The 22,584-nt window shown below is 41.3% G+C and overlaps 1 protein-coding gene across 2 annotated transcripts in view; it reads left to right on the top strand.

The window, feature by feature from the left end:
• The window catches only part of SIDT1 (SID1 transmembrane family member 1), a 101,357-nt gene that overhangs the window by 59,382 nt on the left and 19,391 nt on the right, over positions 1-22,584 (top strand). For both annotated transcript variants that reach the window (XM_055316459.1, XM_055316460.1), the window contains exons 10-17: positions 2,112-2,155; positions 13,566-13,637; positions 14,959-15,104; positions 15,966-16,039; positions 17,033-17,099; positions 18,766-18,839; positions 20,018-20,141; positions 20,351-20,468. In XM_055316459.1, coding sequence (XP_055172434.1) covers positions 2,112-2,155; positions 13,566-13,637; positions 14,959-15,104; positions 15,966-16,039; positions 17,033-17,099; positions 18,766-18,839; positions 20,018-20,141; positions 20,351-20,468 — 719 coding nt within the window. The remainder of the gene's footprint in view (positions 1-2,111; positions 2,156-13,565; positions 13,638-14,958; positions 15,105-15,965; positions 16,040-17,032; positions 17,100-18,765; positions 18,840-20,017; positions 20,142-20,350; positions 20,469-22,584) is intronic.

The raw sequence follows: 22,584 nt of genomic DNA, 5'->3' as shown, positions 1-22,584 counted from the left end.
GGCAATAGTTTCTTAGATAGGACGCCAGAAGCACAAATAACAAAAGAAAAAAAAAAAAAGGGATCCCTGAGTGGCGCAGCGGTTTGGCGCCTGCCTTTGGCCCAGGGCGCGATCCTGGAGACCCAGGATCGAATCCCACGTCGGGCTCCTGGTGCATGGAGCCTGCTTCTCCCTCTGCCTGTGTCTCTGCCTCTCTCTCTCTCTCTCTCTCTCTGTGTGTGACTATCATAAATAAATAAAAAAAAAATTAAAAAAAAAGAGATAAACTAGACCTCATCAAAGTTAAAACATTTATGATTTTTTAAAGATTTATTTATTTTGTTTAAGAGAGAGAGTGTGAGGAGCAAAAGTAGGAAGGGCAGAGGGAGAGGGAGAGAAAATTTCCAGCAGGCTCCACACTGTGCATGAAGCTCAACAAGGGGCTCAGTCTCACGACCCTGAGATCACGACCTGAATCAAAACCAAGAGTCAGGTGCTTAACCAGCTGCACCACCCAGGGGCCCCAAAACTTTTGTGCTTTTTAAAAATTTTTAAAAAATTTTTATATACACATTTTTTATTGAAGTTCAATTTGCCAAACTTTTGTGCTTTTAAAGGACACTGTCAAGGAAATGAAAATACAACACAAAATACTTGCAACCTATATATCTGATAAGAGTCTAGTATCCGCACCATATAAAGAATTTTTACAAGCCAATGATACAAAGAAAAATAAAATGGGCAAAGACTTTGATTAGATATTTATCCAAAGAAGATATACAAGTGGCCAATAAGCATATGAAAAGATGTTCAACATCATTAGCCGTCAGGAAAATGCAAATCAAAAAACCAATGAGATATCACTTCTTATCCACTAGGATGGCGATAATATTTTTTTAATGAAAAACAGCTAGAGCTGATAAAGATGTGTAGAAATTAAAACTTTATACAATACTAGTTGGAATAATAGTTCCTGTTATAAAGCTGCTGTAGAAAAGTTTGAAAAAAAATACTTAGAGTTAGTTCATACCCAGCACTTCCATACTTAGGTATATCTAAGAGAACTTAATACATATGTCCACACAAAAACTTGTTCAGAAATGTTCATAGCAGTGTATTCAACAGTCAAAACATGGAAACAACCAAATGTCCATTGAGTGTAAATTAAACATGATGTATCCCCCCCAAAAAATAAAATAAAATAAACATGATGTATCCATACAAAGGAATATCATTCAGTCATAAAAGACTGGAGTATAGATGAAACTTGAAAGATTACACTTAATGAATAAAGCCAATAAGAAAAGAACACCTTATAGTATGATTTATATGAAATTTCCAGAATAGGCAAAGCCATAGAGACAGAAAGTAGATTCATGGATTCCAGAAAGTATAGGAGTGGATATTGGGGAGTGACTGCTAATAGGTTTTTAATTTAGGGGGTTATGAAAATGTTCTAGAATTATTATTATTTTTTTATATTTATTTTATTTATTTATTTATGATAGTCACACACACAGAGAGAGAGAGAGGCAGAGACACAGGCAGAGGGAGAAGCAGGCTCCATGCGCCGGGAGCCCGACGTAGGATTGGATCTGGGTCTCCAGGATCGCGCCCTGGGCCAAAGGCAGGCGCCAAACCACTGCGCCACTCAGGGATCCCTAGAATTAGATAATAGTGATGATTGCACAGTTTTGTGAACATATTAAAATTCATTGAAATGTGCACACTAAAGGTTGAAGTTTATGATATGTGAATTATCTGAAAACAAATGAATCTGAAAATAAATTAATGAATTTATGTATGTAGATACATGCCTAGGCGTGGAATTGGGTCATAAGGTTAGTCTATGTATAGCTTTCTGAGGAACTGCTGAAGAGTTTTCTAAAGTGGCCCAACCATTTTACAGTCTCGCCAGTAACGTATCAGAATTCCAGTTTCTCCACTTGCAAAGACTCATTGTTTTGTTTTGTTTTATTTATTTATTTATTTATCGATTTATTGATTTATTTGCAAAGGCTCATTGTTAAGAGATCCTAGCAGACAACTCTGCACCAAAGTCTATATGGAACAAATGTAAAATGCTGAGGTTTTCACTGTCTTCTTAAAAACGTGTGTGTGTTTGTTTACAGGTTTCAAAGAAAATCCATCCGTGGAAGCTTTGGTTCCAGTGATGGTAAGAAAAACTCCTGGTTTCAAATTCAAAAGATATCAAGTATGTGGCAACATCCCATTTGGTACTTCTTTTGTCTCTCTGCTTTTTGTAATTTCCAAAGCCTCCCTTGGTTCCTATCCCACAGAGTAATCTAACCTGCACTTTTTAGAGAAAGCAGAGCTAGTGAGAACCAGCCTTTGTAGTTGATAATTACTGAGATATGGAGCTCATACTAAGAACCTTTGCTCACAGTATCCCTTGCCGTTACCCATAGCCCACTTATCAGCCATGCATCTTTTTTTTTTAAGTTTAATCTTTTTTTGGATGTAAATTGTTCACATCTGTTATCCCAAAACTGACTTGTGAACAATAATAAGAATTTATTGTGTCAGCTCTGATACAGAGTTCACTTTTCTCAAATTGAGATAGAGGCCTAAATATTAAGTCTGAAATATTTGAGACTAGTTAGTATAATAAAGAGTATAATAACTTTGGGAAATCCGGAGTAACTGATAATTATTTGACCATTGTAATATGTCTTTTCCTCCACTCTGATAATGTAAACAAAGGAATTCAGTTACCTGATCTTTTTATCAAAACGTAGAAAATATTAAATGCCCTTATTTTTTAAATTCAGAAATAATTGACATGTAACATTGTATAAGTTTCCGGTGCACAACACAAGGATTTGATATTTGTATATATTGCAAAAACAGTCACCAGGATAAGTCTACTTAACATCTATCAACACACATAGTTACAACTTTTTTTTCTTGTGATGAGAACTTGTAAGATCTACTCTCTTAGGAACTTTCAAATATACAATATTTGTATTAACTACAGTCACTAGGCCACACCTTTTATCCCCAGAACGTATTTATTTTATAACTGGAGGTGTATACCTTTTGTAAATGTCCTCATTTTTGAGCTCTAAATCAGTGTGAGTTACTCAGCGTTCATGAATTATTTGGCATAGAGTGATTATTTGGTAAAGGAACAATTAAACAAGACTTGATTTTTCAGTCACATGCAGCAGATGTTTAGTTCTGTCTTTTCTGTAAATTAAATGAGCCCACAGAATATTAGAAAGACACAAATTGATCCCCTACCCACCCAGCAGGAACATTCTCACTGTGCTGGAGGGCTGCTTCTCCAGCCTTCCTCTGACTTGTTTCTTCCCAATGTCAGCATGTTTATTTTTTCCAGCCACCTATGCAATTGGTTTTGATAACATCCAACTACCAGTATGAAAGACTACGAAAGGACACTCACTCTAGTATCTTTAAAAGACAAAGTACTACTTTACCTTGTATTCATAAATTGTTTAAATAAATTTTCTTCTCTCTGGATCTCATCCTTTTTCTTCTAGGGCTCTCCAAGTGTTGCTCTTATTTTGATCCCAGTTGAACTTAGCCTGATATGTCAGATCCAACTGATGCTTGTGAAATGATGGTCTGTTATTTTTATTGTATGAGTGAAAACATGTTTATATTGTAATGATTATTAAAGGAATTTTTGTGTTCAGAAGAGTTTCATGAACAGTGAAGTGTAGGTAGAAAGAGGTGAGACTTTAGCCAGATCATTGTCCAAGATCAAGAAGGCTGTGAAAATTAGTTAGGAGCTACAGGTACCCTTCAGGTGACAAGCAAAAATGAATGAATGATGAAAGAAAGAAAAAAAGAAGAAAGAAAAAAGAAAAAGAAAGAAAGAAAGAGAAAGAGAAAGAAAAAAGAAAGTAAGAAAGAAAGAGGAAAGGAAGTGAAGGGAGGGAGGGAGGGAGGAAGGTGAGGAGAAAGGAAGAAAGAGTAAAGATGCATCAGTTAGGACTTACGTGGCTGCAAATAACAGCAAAATAGATCACAAAAAAAAACATGCTTAAACAATAAAGAAGCTCCTCTCCTTGTAGGCTGAGCAGAGGGGTGGGCTTCAGGGTTGACTGAGTCTAGTGGCCCTGGTCCTTTTCCCCACCATTCCTTTGACTCTGCTTTGCTTCCAGTGCTGGCGGCGAGGTGAATCAGGATGACACTCTCACCACACAATGTCCAAAAGGAAGGACTTTTTCAGAAGCTCCCATTACTTCTCATGTTTCACTGGTGTAGAGCAGATTATTTGCTTATTGTTAAATCAGACGCTGCAAAGGAGTAGATTTATCTACAGATGGATCAAGCCTACTTACAGAGCTAAGATGAGATCATCTTCCTCTAAGACCTGTGTTTCTCAAACTTAACATTATTGACATTACAGGCCAGATAATTCTTTGTTGTTAGAGCTGACCCATATACTATAGGATGTTTAACTGCCTTTTGCACCTCCACCTACTGGAAACCAGTAGTACACTCCCTCCTGGTGACAAATAAAAATGTCTCCAGGCATTGGCACATGTCCTCTTGGGGGCAAAATGCCACCCCTCCCCATCTCTACCCCCAATTGAGAATATCGGATTTAAACATACGGACTGCCAGATGAGGTTACCTGAACAGAATCCCAGCTTAGTTAGGAAGTAGGGAATGGGATGCTTCACCACAAAGGGCTTTGAAATGGGAAGAAATAAGGAGCCTTTGTTACACAGACAGGCTACATTGGAAACATGCACATGACAAGTGAGACAAGACCCAGATGCTGAGGACAAGAGCAGAGAAAACACATTCCACCCTAGGAAAGAACCAGTTAGCGACTCTTTTAAGCCTATCAGATGGAGCATTGAGAAACCAGCCTGGAGCAAGAGACAGAAGCAAGTGAGGGACAGTCTCTGAAAGCTAATGTGAGATATTCTGGGGAGGGACCTTTGCCGAGGAGCAAGGATAGAGAAATGTCACCCAAGGGCCAGGGTGAGTGTGATTGTGGGGGCCACCAGAAGTTCAGGGGTGCTCAGAGCTACCGGAAATGCCCTGGGGGCTGGCAGCCAGAGTAGATGCTAGGCGCAGCGTCTGAAAGGGAAGGAGGATCCCATTAGACTCCTCATGGGGTCCACCCAAAGTAGTGTGGACCTAGACATCCGAGGAGCTTGGCCTCACGCTTCCACTTCGCGTGTGCTTGAGGTGGAAGATCTGGAGCCAGGCCCTACCGGCCAGCAGAGTGGGGGCAGCCCTGTGTTAGTTCTGTGACAACAGGAAGGCTGCTGGAAGATCTGTCAGCGTCCTGGTGTTTGTTTTTCTTTCATTTGCCTGCCGGTCTTTCTTTAAATTCTATTGGAAAAATGTTGACGTTGGCCCCAACTGTGCCATAAAACAAAGAGCTATCTTTCATACTTCATGAGATAAAGATGGAGATAAGACTGTGGAGCCAGCTGAAGTTGAAATAGTGTTGGTAAAGAGCTGCTTCAGGCCACGAAGTGTTTTGGGGTTTTTTTGGGGTTTTTTGTTTGTTTTTTTGTTTTTTTACTGTGGTATGTTGGGCCGGACACTGTATTCTCCACTCACCACTTAGTACTGAAGACAGGGGCCTCTGTGGTAGTCTGAGGGCTTCTAGGAAAGGCCCTGTGCTCTAAACACATTTCCTCTGTCAGTGGAAAAATCCCACATTTCCCATCATTGTTCAAGAGTCTGTATAGAAATTCAGTTACAGCGCGAGAGAAAGGTGAATGGGGCATGTCCCACAGGCTTCCAGGGCCACACGAGCTGTCAGCATGGAACCTGGTGATACCAGAAGGTCATTTTCTCAAGTGAGAGAGAGCTAAACAAACCTGACAAGTTGTTAGATTGAAGAACCAAATGGCCATTCAAATCCTTCCCTGGATGGAACCATTGACGAATCTTGCTCTTAGCCAAGAGCAGGGTCCAGAGGGAATAAGGCCAACGGTGTGAGTTTGGAGGAGTCAAGGAGCACAAGCCATCATCAGTCTCTGTGGCAGTGGGTCTCAAACTCTAGTCCTGCCTCTTCTTCTTCCAAATTTCCTTGACTTTCCTGCCACTTTTTCTTTGACAGAAATTTTATTTTAGTGGTTCTCTTCATGCTCTCCTCAACTTTTTTTTTTTAAATAACTACAGACTTATTTTTTGTTATCTCATCCCACTGCATGTGCCATTGTGACGCCAGAGAAGGGGAGAGGTCAGAGGCCACCACAAGAAGAGGAGGCAGGGAAAACTCTTGCCAGAGAGAAGCAGCCCATTTCATTCAGTGCAGTAGGATGGTGGGAAGAAGATGGCAGTGGGGTGGGGACAATGAGAGTGACCAGGTGAACATGACTTGTGTTTCTTCCTCTTCATGCTGAAATTGGGGAGTAGTGATAGGTTAAAAGGAATGCCAAAACAGAGAAGATTTTACCCAACTTGTCATTGGGAACTCAGGATGCCTGTCTTTCTTGCTTTTTTTCCTCACAAATATTCTCTTTGATACATAAGCTTAACATTGGTGGCGAATTTTAATAGAGTAGAAAGGCTTCACATATACATTATATACATATTTATATTTGTATTTAAAGTTTATTTAGCTTTCTGAAGAGAGAAGCCCTAAAACCAATGTGCACTGAGGAGGAAGGCCAGCTCTGACACCTGGCCCCTGCTCCCCTGTGCACTATCCAGGTGGCGGGGGACGGTGACCTGAGGCCCTGGCCAGCCCCTCCCAACAGAGAGTTGCAGTAGTTCTCCCACCACTGGTGGAGTTCAAAGACTGGATCTTTTACATTCTGGTTGCCCTTTTAAACCATGGTTTTTGTCTGTGCCCCAAGACAGACAAATCTGCTTCTGGTCCCTCAGTACTATCCCTCCAATTGCAGTTCCCATAGTGCCCTCCGTTACTGTGTCTTTGTGTTTCTTGCTATTCTATCTTTAGTTGTGCAAAAGCTGCTCAGTCAGTCCTCAGTTCCTCAGGAGGAATTGCTTTATAAATAGGTGTAGATTCGGTGTGTCTGTGGAGGAGGTGAGCTCAGTGTCTTCCCACATTGCCATCTTGGACTGGAACTCCCTCCTCAACTTTTAAGACTTTGGGGATAGGTAGCCCATTGGCATAAACCGAAATTTTTGGCAGTGAGTTCACATCATTTCTGACTCCCTCTTCAGCTTCCAACTTCCTGAGTCCAGAGACAGAAGAAGGCAGGACAGTTATAAATATGAAGTCCCTGAAAGATCCAAACATGTGCAAAACGAAGGGAAGTCTTTCTCCTCACGCTGAGCACTTGCCATAAAAAGCCAGCATGCAAGCGTGTTTTATTCAACGTTGGTAAAGTAAGCAGATGGCAAAGGGTTCATGTTCAGAAAAAAAGATGCCTGAACAAGTTTCTTCATTAAGATGAGCTCATTCACAACTTTGTTATGTTTGCTTATTCCCAGCCAGAACATCTTGCTTGGCCTGTCCTATAAACTGATATTCTGTGTTTAATTCTTTCTAAACACCACAGAGTTAAATATAAATATAACTCCCCTTCCGGGAACATCAATTATATTTGAAGTTTGGGAGATAATGCTTTGGTGTTTTGCATTCGGTGAAGGCCTTAGACATTAGAAACATTAGTAGAATACTGTTATCCAATGTTGGTCAGTCTCATACTTAAATTGTGCCTGTAGACATCCACAGAGGTAAAACATCTTTATATGCTGGCAATGGTATTGCCCATGACAATCTTGATGCTCTTGTCCATCATGGAACCACTGGTGTTGCAGATGCCTCAGAGTGAGAACAGCAGCTAGCGACTACATCAAAATGACAGCTTGCTCACTTACAAGCCAGAGCTGAGTACAGAAATCAGTAACACATCCAAGTCTGAACAGACTCACACAGCTGGCTTTTGCTTTTTAATGAGGTTTCACCTAACATAACAGTGATTGTTTTTGTTCACTCGTATGCTTTGATTTTAGCTATTGTGGGGTTTTTTCTCCTGTGTTTACACCCACAAAAACATTGCTTCCCACAAACCATTTCAACCTCCTACCATACATAACCAAACTCAAGCATTTTCCTATGCGCACTTCTACTTCTCACAGCAGAGGGCTTCTCAGTAACCCCAAAATGCAGAGGGCTTCTCAGTAACCCCAAAATGCCAAAAATTCTGGGTTGATTTTAGTGTCATTCTTCCCTTACTATTTACACATTTGATATTTTTTTAATTACACCTTTATAAGAGGACATAGGTTAACAGTTAAAAAGAGAGAGCTTAAAACTAGAGGTTTAATCCCTATCAAGATGCAGCTTTTTTCCACAGAACTAGAACAAATAATCCTAAAATTTATATGGAACCACAAGAGACCCCGAATAAAAAGTAGTCTTGAAAAAGATGACAAAACTGGAGGTATCAATCCTAGATTTCAAGATATACTACAAAGCTGTAGTAATCAAAATAGTATGGTACTGGCACAAAAATAGACACATAGATCAATGGAACAGGATAGAAAGCCCAGAAATAAGCCCACGCTTTTATAGTCAATCTATAGCAAAGGAGTCAAGAATATGCAATGGGAAAAAGTCTCTTCAACAAATGGTGTTGGGAAAACTGGACAACTACGTGCAAAAGAATGAAACCAGACCACTGTCTTATACCATATACAAAAGTAAACTCAAAATACATTAAAGACTAAATGTTAGACCTAAAACCATAACATTTCTAGAAGAAAACATAGGCAGTAATCTCTTTGACATCAGCCTGAATGACATTAGATATGTCTCCTCAGGGAAGAGAAACAAAAGCAAAAACAAACTATTGGGACTACATCAAAATAAAAAGTTTCTGCACACCAAAGGAAACCATCAACAAAACAACAAAACAAAAAGACAACTTACTGAATGGGAGAAGACATTTGCAAATGATTTATTCAATAAGGGATTATATCCAAAATATATAAAGAATCTATATAACTCAACACCAAAAAACCCCAAATAATCCAATTTTTAAATGGGCAGAAGACATAAACAGACATTTCTCCAATGAAGACATAGAAATGGCCAACAGACACATGAAAAGATGCTCAACATCACTCTTCATCAGGAAAATGCAAATCAAAACCACAATGAGACATCACCTCACCCCTGTCAGAATGGCTAAAATCAAAAAGGCAAGAAATAACAAGTGTTGGTAAGGATTTGGAGAAAAAGGAACACTCATGCACTGTTGGTGGGAATGCACACTGGTGCAGCTGTTGTAGAAAACAGTATGGAGGTTTATCAAAAAAATTTGAAAAATAGAATTACCATGTAATCCCCAAAGAAAATTAAAATATTAATTCAAAAAGATATATGTACCCCTATGTTTCTTGCAGCATTGTTTATAATAACCAAATTATGGAAGCATCCCAAGTGTGTATAGGTAGATGATGGATAAAAAAGATGTGTGTGTGGGGTGTGTGTATATGTGTGTGTGTGTGTATATATATATATATATATATATATATATATATATAATAGAATATTACCCAGGGAGCAAATTGAACACCAATAAAAAATAAATTTATTATTAAAAAAATAAAAATAAAATAAAATAAATTCTCCTACTAGAAAAAAAAAGAATATTACCAAGGGGGCTCATTCCTTTAAGTGGCCAACTCTTGCTTTCAGCTCAGGTCATGATCTCAGGGTGGTGAGATCGAGCTCTGAGTCCACCTCCATGCTCAGCAGAGAGTCTGCTTCAGGATTTCCTCCCTCTGTCCCTCTCCCCTGCTCTCTGTCTCTGTCTCTGTCTCTCTCTCTCTCTCCCCCCCCCTCTAAAATAAATCTTTTTTAAAAAAGAAAGAATATTACTCAGCCATGAAAAAAATGAAAAAAAAATAAATTAAATAAATAATAAATAAATAAATAATAAAAAAAGAATGAAATCTTGCCTTTTGCACCAACATAGATGGATCTAGAGGGTATAATGTTAAGTGAAATAAGTCAATCAGAGAAAGACAAGTACCATATGATTTCACTCTTGTGTGGAATTTAAGAAACAAAATGAACAAAGAAAAAAAAGATGAATTAAAAAACAGGTTTTAAATACAGAAAGTAAACTGCTGGTTGTCACAGGGGAGGTAGGTGAGGAGACAGGTGAAATGGGTGATGGGGATTAAGAGTACACTTACGATAAGCACGGAGTAAGGTATAGAATTGTTGAATCACGTTGTACACCTGGAACTAATATAACACTGTATGTTAATTATACTTGAATGAAAGCTTTAAAAAGAGGGAGCTTAAGCTTGAAAGGAGAAAAATAGAAAAGACCACATCACCTGGGATGAGACCACGACACGGTTTCTGTGAGACTCCTCACAGTGAGCTAGACGGAAGGAAGATAGACCCAATAGAGACCCATGACCCAATAGAGAATCATCAGCAAGCAGCAGCAGACAACCTAAAAAGCAAATGCTGTGCTTAGATACTTCTTTAAAGTGTCAGTTTATTAAAGTGGAGATGCAAATAAGTCTTATACTTCTTGTCTCTTTTGAAAGATATTCTTGGACATTCCATAAAAGTAATACCCTTGCTGCCAGTTGTTCATATTTTGAAGGAAAATCCTGTATTATTTTTCAATTAAGAAGATAACTTCTGGGGGTACCTGGGTGGCTCACTCAGTTACAGGGTCTGCCTTCGGCTCAGGTCATGATGTCTGGGTCCTGGGACTGAGCCCCACATCAGGTTCCCTGCTCAGCAGGGAGGCTGCTTCTCCTTTCCCTCTGCCCTCCCACTCCCACCCTACTCATGCTCGCTCTCTCTCAAATAAATAAATTAAATATTTAAAAAAGAAGAAGTTTTAGGGCACCTTGGTGGCCCAATTAGTTAAACATCTGACTCTTGGTTTCAGCTCAGGTCATGATCTCAGGGTCATGAGATTGAGCCCCATGCTGTGCTCCATGCTGGGCAGGGAACTTGCTTAAGATTCTCTCTTCCTTCTGATCCTCCCCTACTCACACTCACACTCTGTCTCTCTCTCTAGAAAAAAAAAAAAGAAAGAAAAGAAAAAAGTTTTAACTGAAACCAATACAATGAACCACTCTCTATCTATCTGGGGGACTCTGGGCAAATTACTCAATCTCTCAATGCCTTCCTTTTGTTATTTTAAAATGGTGATAATAGTACCTACCTCATAGGGCCATTGAAAAATTAAAAGAGTAAATTCTTGTAAAGAACTTTAAAGGGTGTCTGACATACACTGAAGTTTCAGTGAACACTAGCCGGGTATAGTAGTAGTAGTAGCGGTAGTAATAGTAGTAGCATCAGCAACCACAGCAGTAGTAACAGCAATGGGAACATGAGTTATGGTAGCAGTACTAGTGGTGGTGAGAATAGTAATTGGAACTTGTTATAGTTAGTAGTCACGGCAGCAAAGCTCTGGGCTGGAACTATGGCCAAGTCTGTCCTAGGTCAAAGAGTCAATCAAATCATACACAACATCTCCATCTGACACTACTATTGCACACACAAAAATATAGTATCTCAAACTTTGAAGTCTGAAAATAACTTACTTCTCTGCCTTGAAGTTGGATGAAAAGCAGAGACGGTATCGACACCATGTTACATATTTATGGGTGAGCCCAAGAAAGGCCAAGGAATGTCTGCTTTCTTGAAGTAATAAGAAACAATAAGAATCTCCAGGCCTAGGGACGGTGCCAGGGAGTCTGCATTCTGAGGGCCTGGGAACAACCTTGCCTGCCAGGAATGCTGTGTGAGCCAAAGGCCTTGCTGGGGCCCTCCAGCTGAGCCAACTCTTGGCTAAGCTACCAAAAGGAGAAGGAAATTGAGTCTCCAGAGGCCGTCTTTCATCACCTGGCTAAATATTTTGAACTCGGGATTTAATTCTTTTTCTTCATGAAGAAAGTGAACACACAAAGGGTAAAAAAACAGATAAAGCCCACAAATAGGATTGTTTTTTAATGTTTTTCACTACCCACCGGTGGGAGGAAGGCTAAGCGCTGGATGAGAAGGGTTGGCTGTGACAAATGATGAACTGTTGGAGGCTTTGGTTCCATTTTACGTGTTACATCCTGGAGCATGAGTGTAATAACAAACTGTATTTTCTATGAAGAAATGGAAATGTATTCACAGTGAGGATGTTATAGAATATCCTCAGTTATGTGTCTTCACTGAACATGTATTTCCCTGCAACAGTCTACGAGACCGACCAGTTAACTCACAGTGTTTCTTGCTTACATGTGCTACAGGCAGTCTCACCTTAGAAGAGAGAGGCCATATTGAACTTCCCACCAGCCTGACAATATCCCAGATCCTTGACAAAGCTCAGGAGGCAGTGAAGAAATATTCTCATGCATCTCCCCAGACGAGTGTGGCTGCTGGAAATACCGTAGCATTAAGTCAGAGTCCAAGAGATGGCCTAGAAACCCTACTTAGTCGTGGTTTCCCCTCTTCTTGTTCAGCCCTGCCTCATCCTCAGAGGCGGACAAAGCCAATGGTAGCATCTCCTCTGATAACCAAGGAGATGGTTGGGAGATCTTTTTCTCTGCTGCTGGCGGTGGCATGGCTCCAGATGCCACCGCCAGACTCAGAGGAATGAGTTCACTCCCGGTGCTGCTACAAGGAGTACCTCAATGGAAAAGTTTGAGGAGCATTATCTTATTCTGCTTCTCTCTCACTGCCAACAAACATTTGGCAACAGATCCAGAAATCTCAAAATATCTCATATTTTTCCATATCCTTAGCTCAGTTGTCATCATTTATTGCTCCAAGGAGTGCAGTAACTTCCTCTCTATCTGGGCTCAGCCTGCCAATAGTCAGGGTATTGCTAAATGCTATTTTAAAAACCCTCAAATTGGAGTACCTGGGTGGCTCAGCGGTTGAGCTGTCTGCCTTTGACTCAGGGCGTGATCCTGGGGTCCCGGGATCAAGTCCTGCATCAGGCTCACCGCATGGGGCCTGCTTCTCCCTCTAACTGCGTCTCTGCCTCTCTCTGTGTGTCTCTCATGAATAGAATCTTAAAAAAAAAAGAGAAAAAAGAAAAAAAGAAAAACCTCCAAATTACAGGGCTTTCATCAGAGAAGTTTATCTCTATGTTTCTGTTCAGTGGCGGCCTTCCTCAAAGTGATTTCAGGACCTGTGCTCCTTTGTTCTTGTGATTCTGCAATCCCATCAGGCAGGAGGAACCAGAAGACGGTTTTTCTGAAAAGTGCCAAAGGAAAAAAAAAAGTGCCAAAGAGCAAATACATTAGATGTCTCGGTCACAACTGCTCAACTCTGTCGCTATGGCCAAAGGCAGCCACAGATGTACCCCAATGACTGTGGCTGTGTTTCGATAGAACTTTAGATATGAATACTGAACTCTGAGTTTCATATCATTTTTACCTTGTCATGAAATCTTCTTTCGATTTCTTGCCCCAACCATTTAAAAAATTGAAAACCATTCTTACTTCAAGGGCCATACAAAAACAGGTGGCAGACGGGATTTGGCCTGCAGGTCAAGTCTAGCGCGTCTTGTAGTAGAGTAAGAAGGACAATCAAGCCTAAATTGTGGCCTGATGCTTCAAACTACCCAACAAGTGGACATAAAGCATTGCCTCTTTGTGTTTCTTTTTAACAGGCTCTGGAAATACGGCGGTATCATGTCCCATTGCTGCCAGCACCCCTGAAGGAAGCAATTACGGGGCAATAGGTATTTCCTACAATGAGGCCATTCATTGAAGTATTTCCTAACTCTCCAGAGAGTAGGCTACAAAGGGTCCTCCAGCCACTACTGGCTGTGAGAGTGGGCAAGGCAGTCATCATGTAAGATTGTCCTGGTTTTTCTCTTTGTTTTTTTTTTCCTTGTTTTTTTAAATAAGATGCATTGGTTGGGTGATCTGGAAAGCTCCTTCCAGCTCTGTCTCCAGTTCTGTTCTTCTGTGCTAGCCACATGTGAGCAGAATGCCCTACCGTGGTTGCCATCGACTCCCAAGGTCCCCATGGGGGTGTCTTCAAACCCAGCCCGAGTCTGGGGCACGAACAGTGTGTCAGAGTCGAGGTCAGGGGGCCCGACATCAATTGACGAGCTGTTTCATTCTCAGGTTTCAGTGGAGTAAGGGCGATCAGAAGACTAAGGCTCTGCTGCAGGTGAACATGGCTGTAGCCTGACAGTTGCTCATTTTGGCCAACTTCATAATTGAACCTAGTCATTCACACGGCAGCCCCCCGTGTTCATTCTGTGGCCTGAAAGACACAGAATACCTGTGGGTCTATGAATGGTTCGCTTAAAATGTCAGGGCAGAGGGGCTGGGAGTCCTTATTCCTGCTCTGGTGTGCTGCAACTTGGAGAAGCATGTGGGCTTCGTGCAGGCTACTTATTTCTGGCTCTGCAAGAACTGGGTTTGTTGTGGGATTTTTTTTTTTTAAACTATCTGAACAGAAGAAATAAAGCGGAAGGTAGGCTCAGCTCATGTGCTTATCAAGCTGCACAAATTCCCATCTGCTCTGGGAAACATTCACGAGAACACAAGGATTCTTCTCCCCGAGAGTGTTGTTCTCATTATGTAATCATAGATACGGCATGTGGGGGATTTCACTGTATTAATACTTGATCCACGAGCAATGTATAGCTGCTGGATATGTGTGTGCTTACACGTATATGCGGTAGATGCTATACATAACTGTGCATGTATATGTTTATATATTTATGTTCATATTTTAAAATATGAAACATGACATATAAGCATAATCTCTTTTTTGCATCCAAATACTTAACAGAGCAGATGCTTTTATGTTCTTGATATGTATTTGGCCCTAGACACAGACAATTTAAATATACAAATAGAAGGGGAAAATTAGAAGTCCATTGAGGAGGAATTGAGAGAAAGAACATGTGTTGTGGGTAAGGAGTTCATTTTTACCAACACAACATTTTCAAGAATGAGTCAGCACTGTGCTTTTTGCAGAGAGGAGGAATGGGCTGCATGGGTCTTTCCTAGCTTTGGAAGGCAGATGAGTTTTCTCTGTTTCAGAGGAGTCAAGCTCCAGCCCTGGCAGGCAGGTGTCCTCCTCCGACGGTGGGCACACGTGCCAGTCAGACACAGACAGCTCCGTGGAGGAGAGTGACTTCGACACCATGCCAGACATTGAGAGTGATAAGAACGTCATCCGGACCAAGGTACCCCTGCCTGGCCATACTCTTGACAAGCACTGAAAGTTCAGCAAATACACCTCCAGCAAGCCTCAGTTTCCTTTATTTTATTTTCCTTTCAAGGGAAACCAGACTTCCTTAAGGGCTTTTGAGATCAAACATAACTACAGGCTAAATGCAATACCCTGCTAATTAGCAGTTCTCTCTGGAGGGAGAAAGTGAGAGCATCAAGGAGAGTAGAGCATTTACTCGGGGTTTTCAGGGCCCGGGGGCATCTGGCTGGCTCAGTCGGAAGAGCATGGGACTCTTGATCCCTGTGTAAGTTCAAGCCCCACGTTGGGGGTAGACATTACCTAAGTAAATAAAACTTTAAAAAACAACAGCAGCAACACCCAGGGTCTGAAGTGGCTGACTGAGGACCATATAGGAGGAAGGGATCCAGCAGATGGAAGAAAAGATCGCTTAGGGGTATACCCGGGGAAAACTCCTTGGTTGTGCACATACCGGGCCTCAGGAGTAAAGCTCGTTTCTTTCCAGCATATATTTATTGTGTTGTATCCAGTAACCAGTTTCAATCCTATTATTCGAGGACCACAGAGTAGACATCTCTGAAAACTGAAAACCAATTCCTGAGATAAAAGAAGCAGTTGAGACCCTGCCCCCCCCCATAGGTTTTCCACATCAGCCAATTATTACAATTTCAGAGAAAATACTTGGATTTTTATTAAGGCGTCTTGGGGAGAAAAATGGAAAGAAAAGTTTTATTAAATAGTTTTAATCCCTAAATGAGGAATTGGATTGAAATTTTGTAAAGCTTTCCTTTGTATTTTCTGGGGGAAAAAAAAAGCCAAGTACAGTCTTGCATTCTCCTTTTATTTGGTATCCTAGATGTTCCTTTACCTGTCAGATCTGTCCAGGAAGGACCGGAGAATTGTCAGCAAAAAATATAAGATTTATTTTTGGTGAGTAGATGACTACTAGGACCACGGTTCCTTTAAGTAAAATGAAAGTTCTCTTAGTAAAAGCCACAATCACTTATGGCACCAGTTTCCGTTTAATAATTCATGTCACGTTCTATAAGAAAAACAAAAATGAACTACAAAAGGCAGCCATCCCTAAATTAAATACATATGAAGTAAAAATGAGAATGGTAGTAAAATCCCATATGCTTAGGGAGCACACCAAATCCATTTCCAGAAAGACAACATAACAATAACGTGTCACTACCTTCCATGAGACACACTAAACTGGAGCCTTTATGTTCTTTTTTTTTTTTTTTGAGCCTTTATGTTCTTAATATGTTATTCCATCTTCTCACCCGGCCTTGCTCTTAGAAGAGCCGGTGATTTCAGGGACTAAGGGTCTACAGCATCTCAGAGGAGCTGGAAACCACCCTGAGAAGAGAGGATACCCCAGCCAGGGATAAATAGACTTGTGGTGGTCAAGCACCCAGAGGTAGCCTCTCTCCAAGCGGAGGTGCTGATCTGCCTGGCAGGAGGCCCCCCTCCCCTCAAGCTCACGCCCTTCCTTTCCTCTGGAAGGATTCCCTTTTACTTGGATACAAATATTTGAGGCAAGCAAGAGCCTGGGGAGGCCCCATGGAATTTCAGAGTGGGACCATCGTTTTGGAACTAAGAGGTCTCTAAGAGAGCCACACTCCTTCATGTGATCCATCTCCCATTACTTACACTCTGATCACTTTTAGTCAGACAATATCCTAAAGCAATGGACCTCATCCATAATTTGAGTAAAGCAGAAGCAAGTGTTATTTTTAGGTTTACTAATGATTGCAGTAGTAGGATGCTGGAGAGACAGGAACTGTGTAATCAGTCTCTAATTACTTTTACAAATTAACTAAAGAGTTATGGGGTAGAAGGATTCTTTTTTTAAAAGTTGAGCCAAGATTCCATTGTTAATTTGGAAATAACTATTTCCGGTTGTTTCTGCCTGCTTAGGAACATCATCACTATCGCTGTGTTTTATGCACTGCCTGTGATCCAGCTGGTCATCACCTACCAGACAGTAAGTGCTGCCCAGAATCCTAGAACCCCAGCTTTCGTACTGCAGGGAGAGATCTTTGCTATGACGTACAGAGAAAGGTATATATAACTTGAGCTCAGTCCAGTATTAATTTCCCATTTCAGTTCCTGTTGGACTTCTCCTTTGCTTCATTTTTGATGGACCTTTTTTTTTTAAGATTTTATTTATTTATTCATGAGAGACACAGAGAGGGAGAGGCAGAGACATAGGCAGAGGGAGAAGCAGGCTCCCCTTAGGAATCCTGTTGCGAGACTCAATCCTAGCACCCTGGGATCACATCCCAAGACAAAGGCAGACCCTCAACCACTGAGCCACCCAGGTGCCCCTTTGACGAACCTTTAAACCTAGCTCCCAATTGTTTTATCACAGAAGGGCCTGGGACCTCTTGTATCATTCTATCTCAATTTGAAGTTATTACCTTAGGCTTATTCAGTCATAATATCTATCAATATATCTGTTTTTGCCAGGCTGAACTTCTGATTATCAAGGGGTAATTAATAGAATAAATAAAGTTCCAGACCAAAACAAAGAAACCTAGTGTCTAATTTAGCCTGTACCTCTATTGAGGGTAAATATTTTTTGTAAAACTAAAAACAACTTTACAAAACTAATAAGATATTAAAATTAAGAAAATATAAAATAAGAACGAAAAAGGGCCACCTGGGTGGCTCAGCGGTTGAGCATCTACTTTCGGCTCAGGTCGTGATCCCGGGTCTAGGGACTGAGTCTGGCATCGGCTCGCCACGGGGAGCCTGCTTCTCCCTCTGCCTGTGTCCCTGCCTCTCTGTGTCTCTCATGAGTAAATAAATAAAATCTTTTTTAAAAGAACAAAAATAAAGTAAAAACAAATGAACTGAGATAATTAAAGCAGCCTGAGAATCCTCATTGCTCCTTCATAGAATCCTAGGGTCCAGATCACCTAATGACCTTCTCTAGCATTTATTACATACAGAAAGCCTACTTTAAAAGCATGAGGGTGACGGTGTTTCTAATGCAGTGATTCTCAAACTACTGTGCATCAAAATCACCTGGGGAGCTTTTAAATCCCAGTGTCCAGGCTGTATCCTATACCAAATTAGATCCAAGTTTCTGAGAGTAGAACCAGGCATCAGTATTAATTAAACCCCCAGCAATTCTAATGTACAGCCAAGTTTGAAGGCCAATGGTCTTATGGCACCATTTAGCCAATATTTAGCCAATTCCATACTTACTATGCAATGAGAACAAGGACTTTTATAAGGTTTGGGCACACTGCTTATAATCCCAATATTCTCTGGGTACCTCAGGGCCCTGTCGGAAGATAGAGCTGTGCTATGGTCTAGGAAGGTTCTTAATGATAGAGATGGCAATAAATATGGAAAACTGAACACTTACTTCTTCAGGTCTCCTTGTCCTGTGGTTATCACTTCCACACACAGAATGGGACAGCTCCATACCCTCCCAAATGCATCTAGAAAATAGAACATATCATGACAGTTCTAATAAGCCTGTGCTATATGAAGGTGGCAGACAATGACCCGTCCCTGCTGAGAAGGAACACTGGTTATGTGGGAAATCAATGTGTACAGTGCCTGTCTTTTGTGATTTCAGGCTGAGCTCAGCAGATGGAGAAACTCTGCATCTCCTCTTCTCACTCTTGATTTTGCAGGTGGCGAATGTCACTGGCAATCAGGATATCTGCTACTACAACTTCCTCTGTGCTCACCCCTTGGGTGTCCTGAGGTGAGCCCGGTCCTCTGGCTGCCCAGGAGGCAATTTAGAGATACCTTTCTGTGAGATGTGATGTTCGTTTTTAAATATACTAAAGACAGCCATGGAAAACTACCCCAGTCAAGGGTAAAGAGGGATGAAATCAAGAAGTTTTGAGACCAGATATGCGCCTCTCATTCCTGTATAGGGGCCTCACGAAACATTCCTAAGAGTAACCAGCTGAGAAGAGGGCAGGGTTGTTTTTTAAAATATCAGGTCCTAGGGGATCCCTGGGTGGCTCAGCGGTTTGGAGCCTGCCTTTGGCCCAGGATCTGATCCTGGAATCCTGGAATCGGGTCCCATGTCGGGTCCCCCGCATGGAGCCTGCTTCTCCCTCTGCCTGTGTCTCTGCCTCTCTCTCTGTGTGTGTCTCTTGTGAATAAATAAATAAAATCTTTAAAAAAATAAAATAAAATATCAGGTCCTAGCTATGATGACACTCTTCCATGGGCATGAGATGCTCATATGTTAAGCCACTAAACAACCCCACTAAATAAATAGCATTATCCTTACTCCCATTTTCAGATGAAGATGCTAAGGCATCGAAAGGAAGGACTTTTGGAAAGTCCCTCAACTGTTATTAATGTCAGGACTAAACCTGGCCTGCTGCCTCCAAGGCCATGCTCTACCCACCAGAACATGGAAAAATGGAAAGAGCATTCACCTGGCTCTTGTTCCAGAATTAAACCAGCCTCAGTTTCCTGAAATAAAGCAGCTGGCTATGACCACCTGACACTTCACAGTTACAAAGCTGAATATCAACACACATAGCATGGGTCCGTCTATGAGAATTCCCTGTGACAGTGTAGCTGAAACTCTTGGCCAGACTGCCCATCTTTGGAGCAACTGTTTCCCAGGATTCATTTCATGCCAGTGCCATCCGGATAAGAGAGGATTGAGTAAGTGTTAGGGAAGCCAGTCAGGCATCTCAGAGAAGAAACAGACACATTATCACAGGCTAGGCATCCTAAAATAAAAGAGTAAGGTTAAAGATGATCTCTGATGACTTACCAGTCCTTAAGTCTGATGAAAAGGCTGGGCTGGGCAGAAAACATGGAATGATTAGAGTACTCATTCATACATTCATTCATTCCTTCTCTGAATCTCTGGGATCGCCTGGCCACTCTCATGGTTTCCCTCTCATCCCGCAGTGCCTTCAACAACATTCTCAGTAACCTGGGCCACGTGCTCCTGGGCTTCCTTTTCCTGCTAATAGTCTTGCGCCGGGACATTCTCCATCGCAGAGCCCTGGAAGCCAAGGACATCTTTGCCATGGTGAGGAGAGGGCGGGTAAATCAGACATGGATGCTGGGAAGGGTCATGGTTCCAAACAGTATCTGCCAAGGGGAGGGACATCTGGCTTGATGGTGTGGTGTTGGATTGTGTGTAATGAACAACAGGAGGCCAGAAGCTTGGGTTTCCAGATTCTATGGCTCTATCACCAATTGGTGTCTCTCCACTGACCACACTTTCTCCGCTTTCAGGAGTATGGGATTCCTAAACACTTTGGTGTTTTCTATGCAATGGGCATCGCATTGATGATGGAAGGAGTGCTCAGTGCTTGTTACCATGTCTGCCCTAATTACTCCAACTTCCAATTCGGTAATTAGAATTTTCATCAATCACACAGATTTGAGTTATAGGAGTCTTGTCCTGGGACCCTCTCCAAATGCATGCAAGAGTTAAATGATATGTGAGCTAAATGTTATGTGAGCTAAAGTGATTTGAGGGCACCTCCTCACAGGGCCTAGTTTCCACATGTTGTACCATCTTTTCTCTCTGACCACCTTTCAGACTAGAAAAGCCTCAACATTGAATGATGATCCCATGGTTAGATCTGCAGGTGGGCATTGGGCTAAGCGTTAGGCAGCAAGGCAGATAATGTCCACCAACAGACATCTGGTAAGTTCCCTTAGTATAATTTGGCCTAACTTAGCAACTAGACTGCTTTGGGTTGAAAATAATAGAAAGCCTCGTCCAACTGGGCCAAATAATAAGGACAGTTATCGGCTTGCCTTCTGAAAATCCAAAGGTATAAAAAGCTTGCAGCTGACTTATCAGGTGGCTCTGGGTCCAGTTCTCTGTGATCCCTAGGGTTGTCCTCAGCCTGTAGGCTGATGTTTATCCTCAGGCTTTTAGGAGACTCATGATGGCAAAAGTAGCTACAGCAGGTCCTGACTTCCTGTCTCTACTTCATGATGTTTGGTGGCTGCAGCAAGCTGGTTTCCAGGAGCCTTCATTTAAGAGCAAAGGAAGTTCTTTGTCAATGCCCCCCCCAATAATATAATTCCACACCTCAGTAGTTACAATAGTCCTGAGCCCATTCCAGAATTATTCCCTAGATGCTGGTTGGCTCAAGCATGGGTTGGCAATCATGGCAGCAAAAGAGGGGGATTACCTTTAGACCAATGAGACCCATTCATGGAACCAGGGGTTGGAATTAGCTTTGCTTAAACAAATAGGCTGGAAAGGCATGCATTTCTGAATTGAAAATGGGGCTAAGATATTTGAGTTAGTACTGATCCGCGGTCAGGGAGGAGGAAGGGAAGAGCTGATGCTGGTAGTAGGCAATTAACAGTGACCTCCACACGCAAGGATACAAATTTTAGAAATGGTCATTTTTATATTTGTGCTCCAACCTCTGTCCGTGAACCCAGAACATCACAGAAATTCTCTGTCAGGTTTAATATTTGTTAAATTAGAAACATTTTTAATAGAAAAAATTACAGAGAACAGTATGCGTCACCCTGCCGAACAAATGCCAACATTTTAAAAATATTTACCTTAAATCTACCTTTTAAGAAATAAAATGCTGTGATAAAGGTGAGGTTCTTTGAACTGCTTTCCAAACTTATTCCCCTGCCTCCTTCCCCAGAGGCAACAGCTATAACAAATTTGATATTTGTTTGTTTTTATAATTTTACTACATTTGTAGTGAGTTAATATTTACTTATCACACTATGTTCTGTAACTTTTTTTTCATCCAACATGTTCTCAAGATTTATCAATATTGAATCAAGGACATACAGTTCACTCATTTTTAAGCATTGTCATCTTCTATAATAAAAATATGAGACTACATTTATCAGTCCCTCTATCAAACACTATTCAGATGTTTCCAGGATATTGCTGCTGCAGACACTGCTGCAGTGAACACCCTTACATACTTCTCTTTGCGCCCACGTGAGAGGGGTTCCCTGGGACACCTAGAAATAGAATTTTGGAGTTGCCTGGCTTATGCATCTTCCATTTGACCAAAAACATCCAGATTTCTACATATTATTAATTCCCACTCCTGCTAATTGCCTGAGAGTTCCCATTTCCCTACATCATCACTAAGGTGTTATTGTCAGACATTCAAATGTTTTGCTACATTCTTGAGTAATACGGGACATTGCCTGGTTGTTTTATTTTTTATTTTATTTTTTGGTAAATTTATTTTTTATTGGTGTTCAATTTGCCAACATATAGAATAACACTCAGTGCTCATCCCATCAAGTGCCCCCTCAGTGCCCATCACCCAGTCACCCCCACCCCCCGCCCACCTCCCTTCCCCCACCCCTAGTTCGTTTCCCAGAGTTTGGAGTCTCCCTTTCTGATATTTCCCACTCATTTTTTCTCCTTTCCCCTTTATTCCCTGTCACTATTTTTTATATTCCCCAAATGAATGAGACCATATAATGTTTGTCCTTCTCCGATTGACTTATTTCACTCTGCC

The sequence above is a fragment of the Nyctereutes procyonoides genome, unplaced genomic scaffold (genome assembly GCF_905146905.1).
Source record: "Nyctereutes procyonoides isolate TBG_1078 unplaced genomic scaffold, NYPRO_anot_genome, whole genome shotgun sequence".
NCBI classification, from domain to species: Eukaryota; Metazoa; Chordata; class Mammalia; order Carnivora; family Canidae; genus Nyctereutes; species Nyctereutes procyonoides.
The sequence above is the reverse complement of the archived record's forward strand: the minus strand, read 5'-3'. Positions and strand labels throughout refer to the sequence as shown.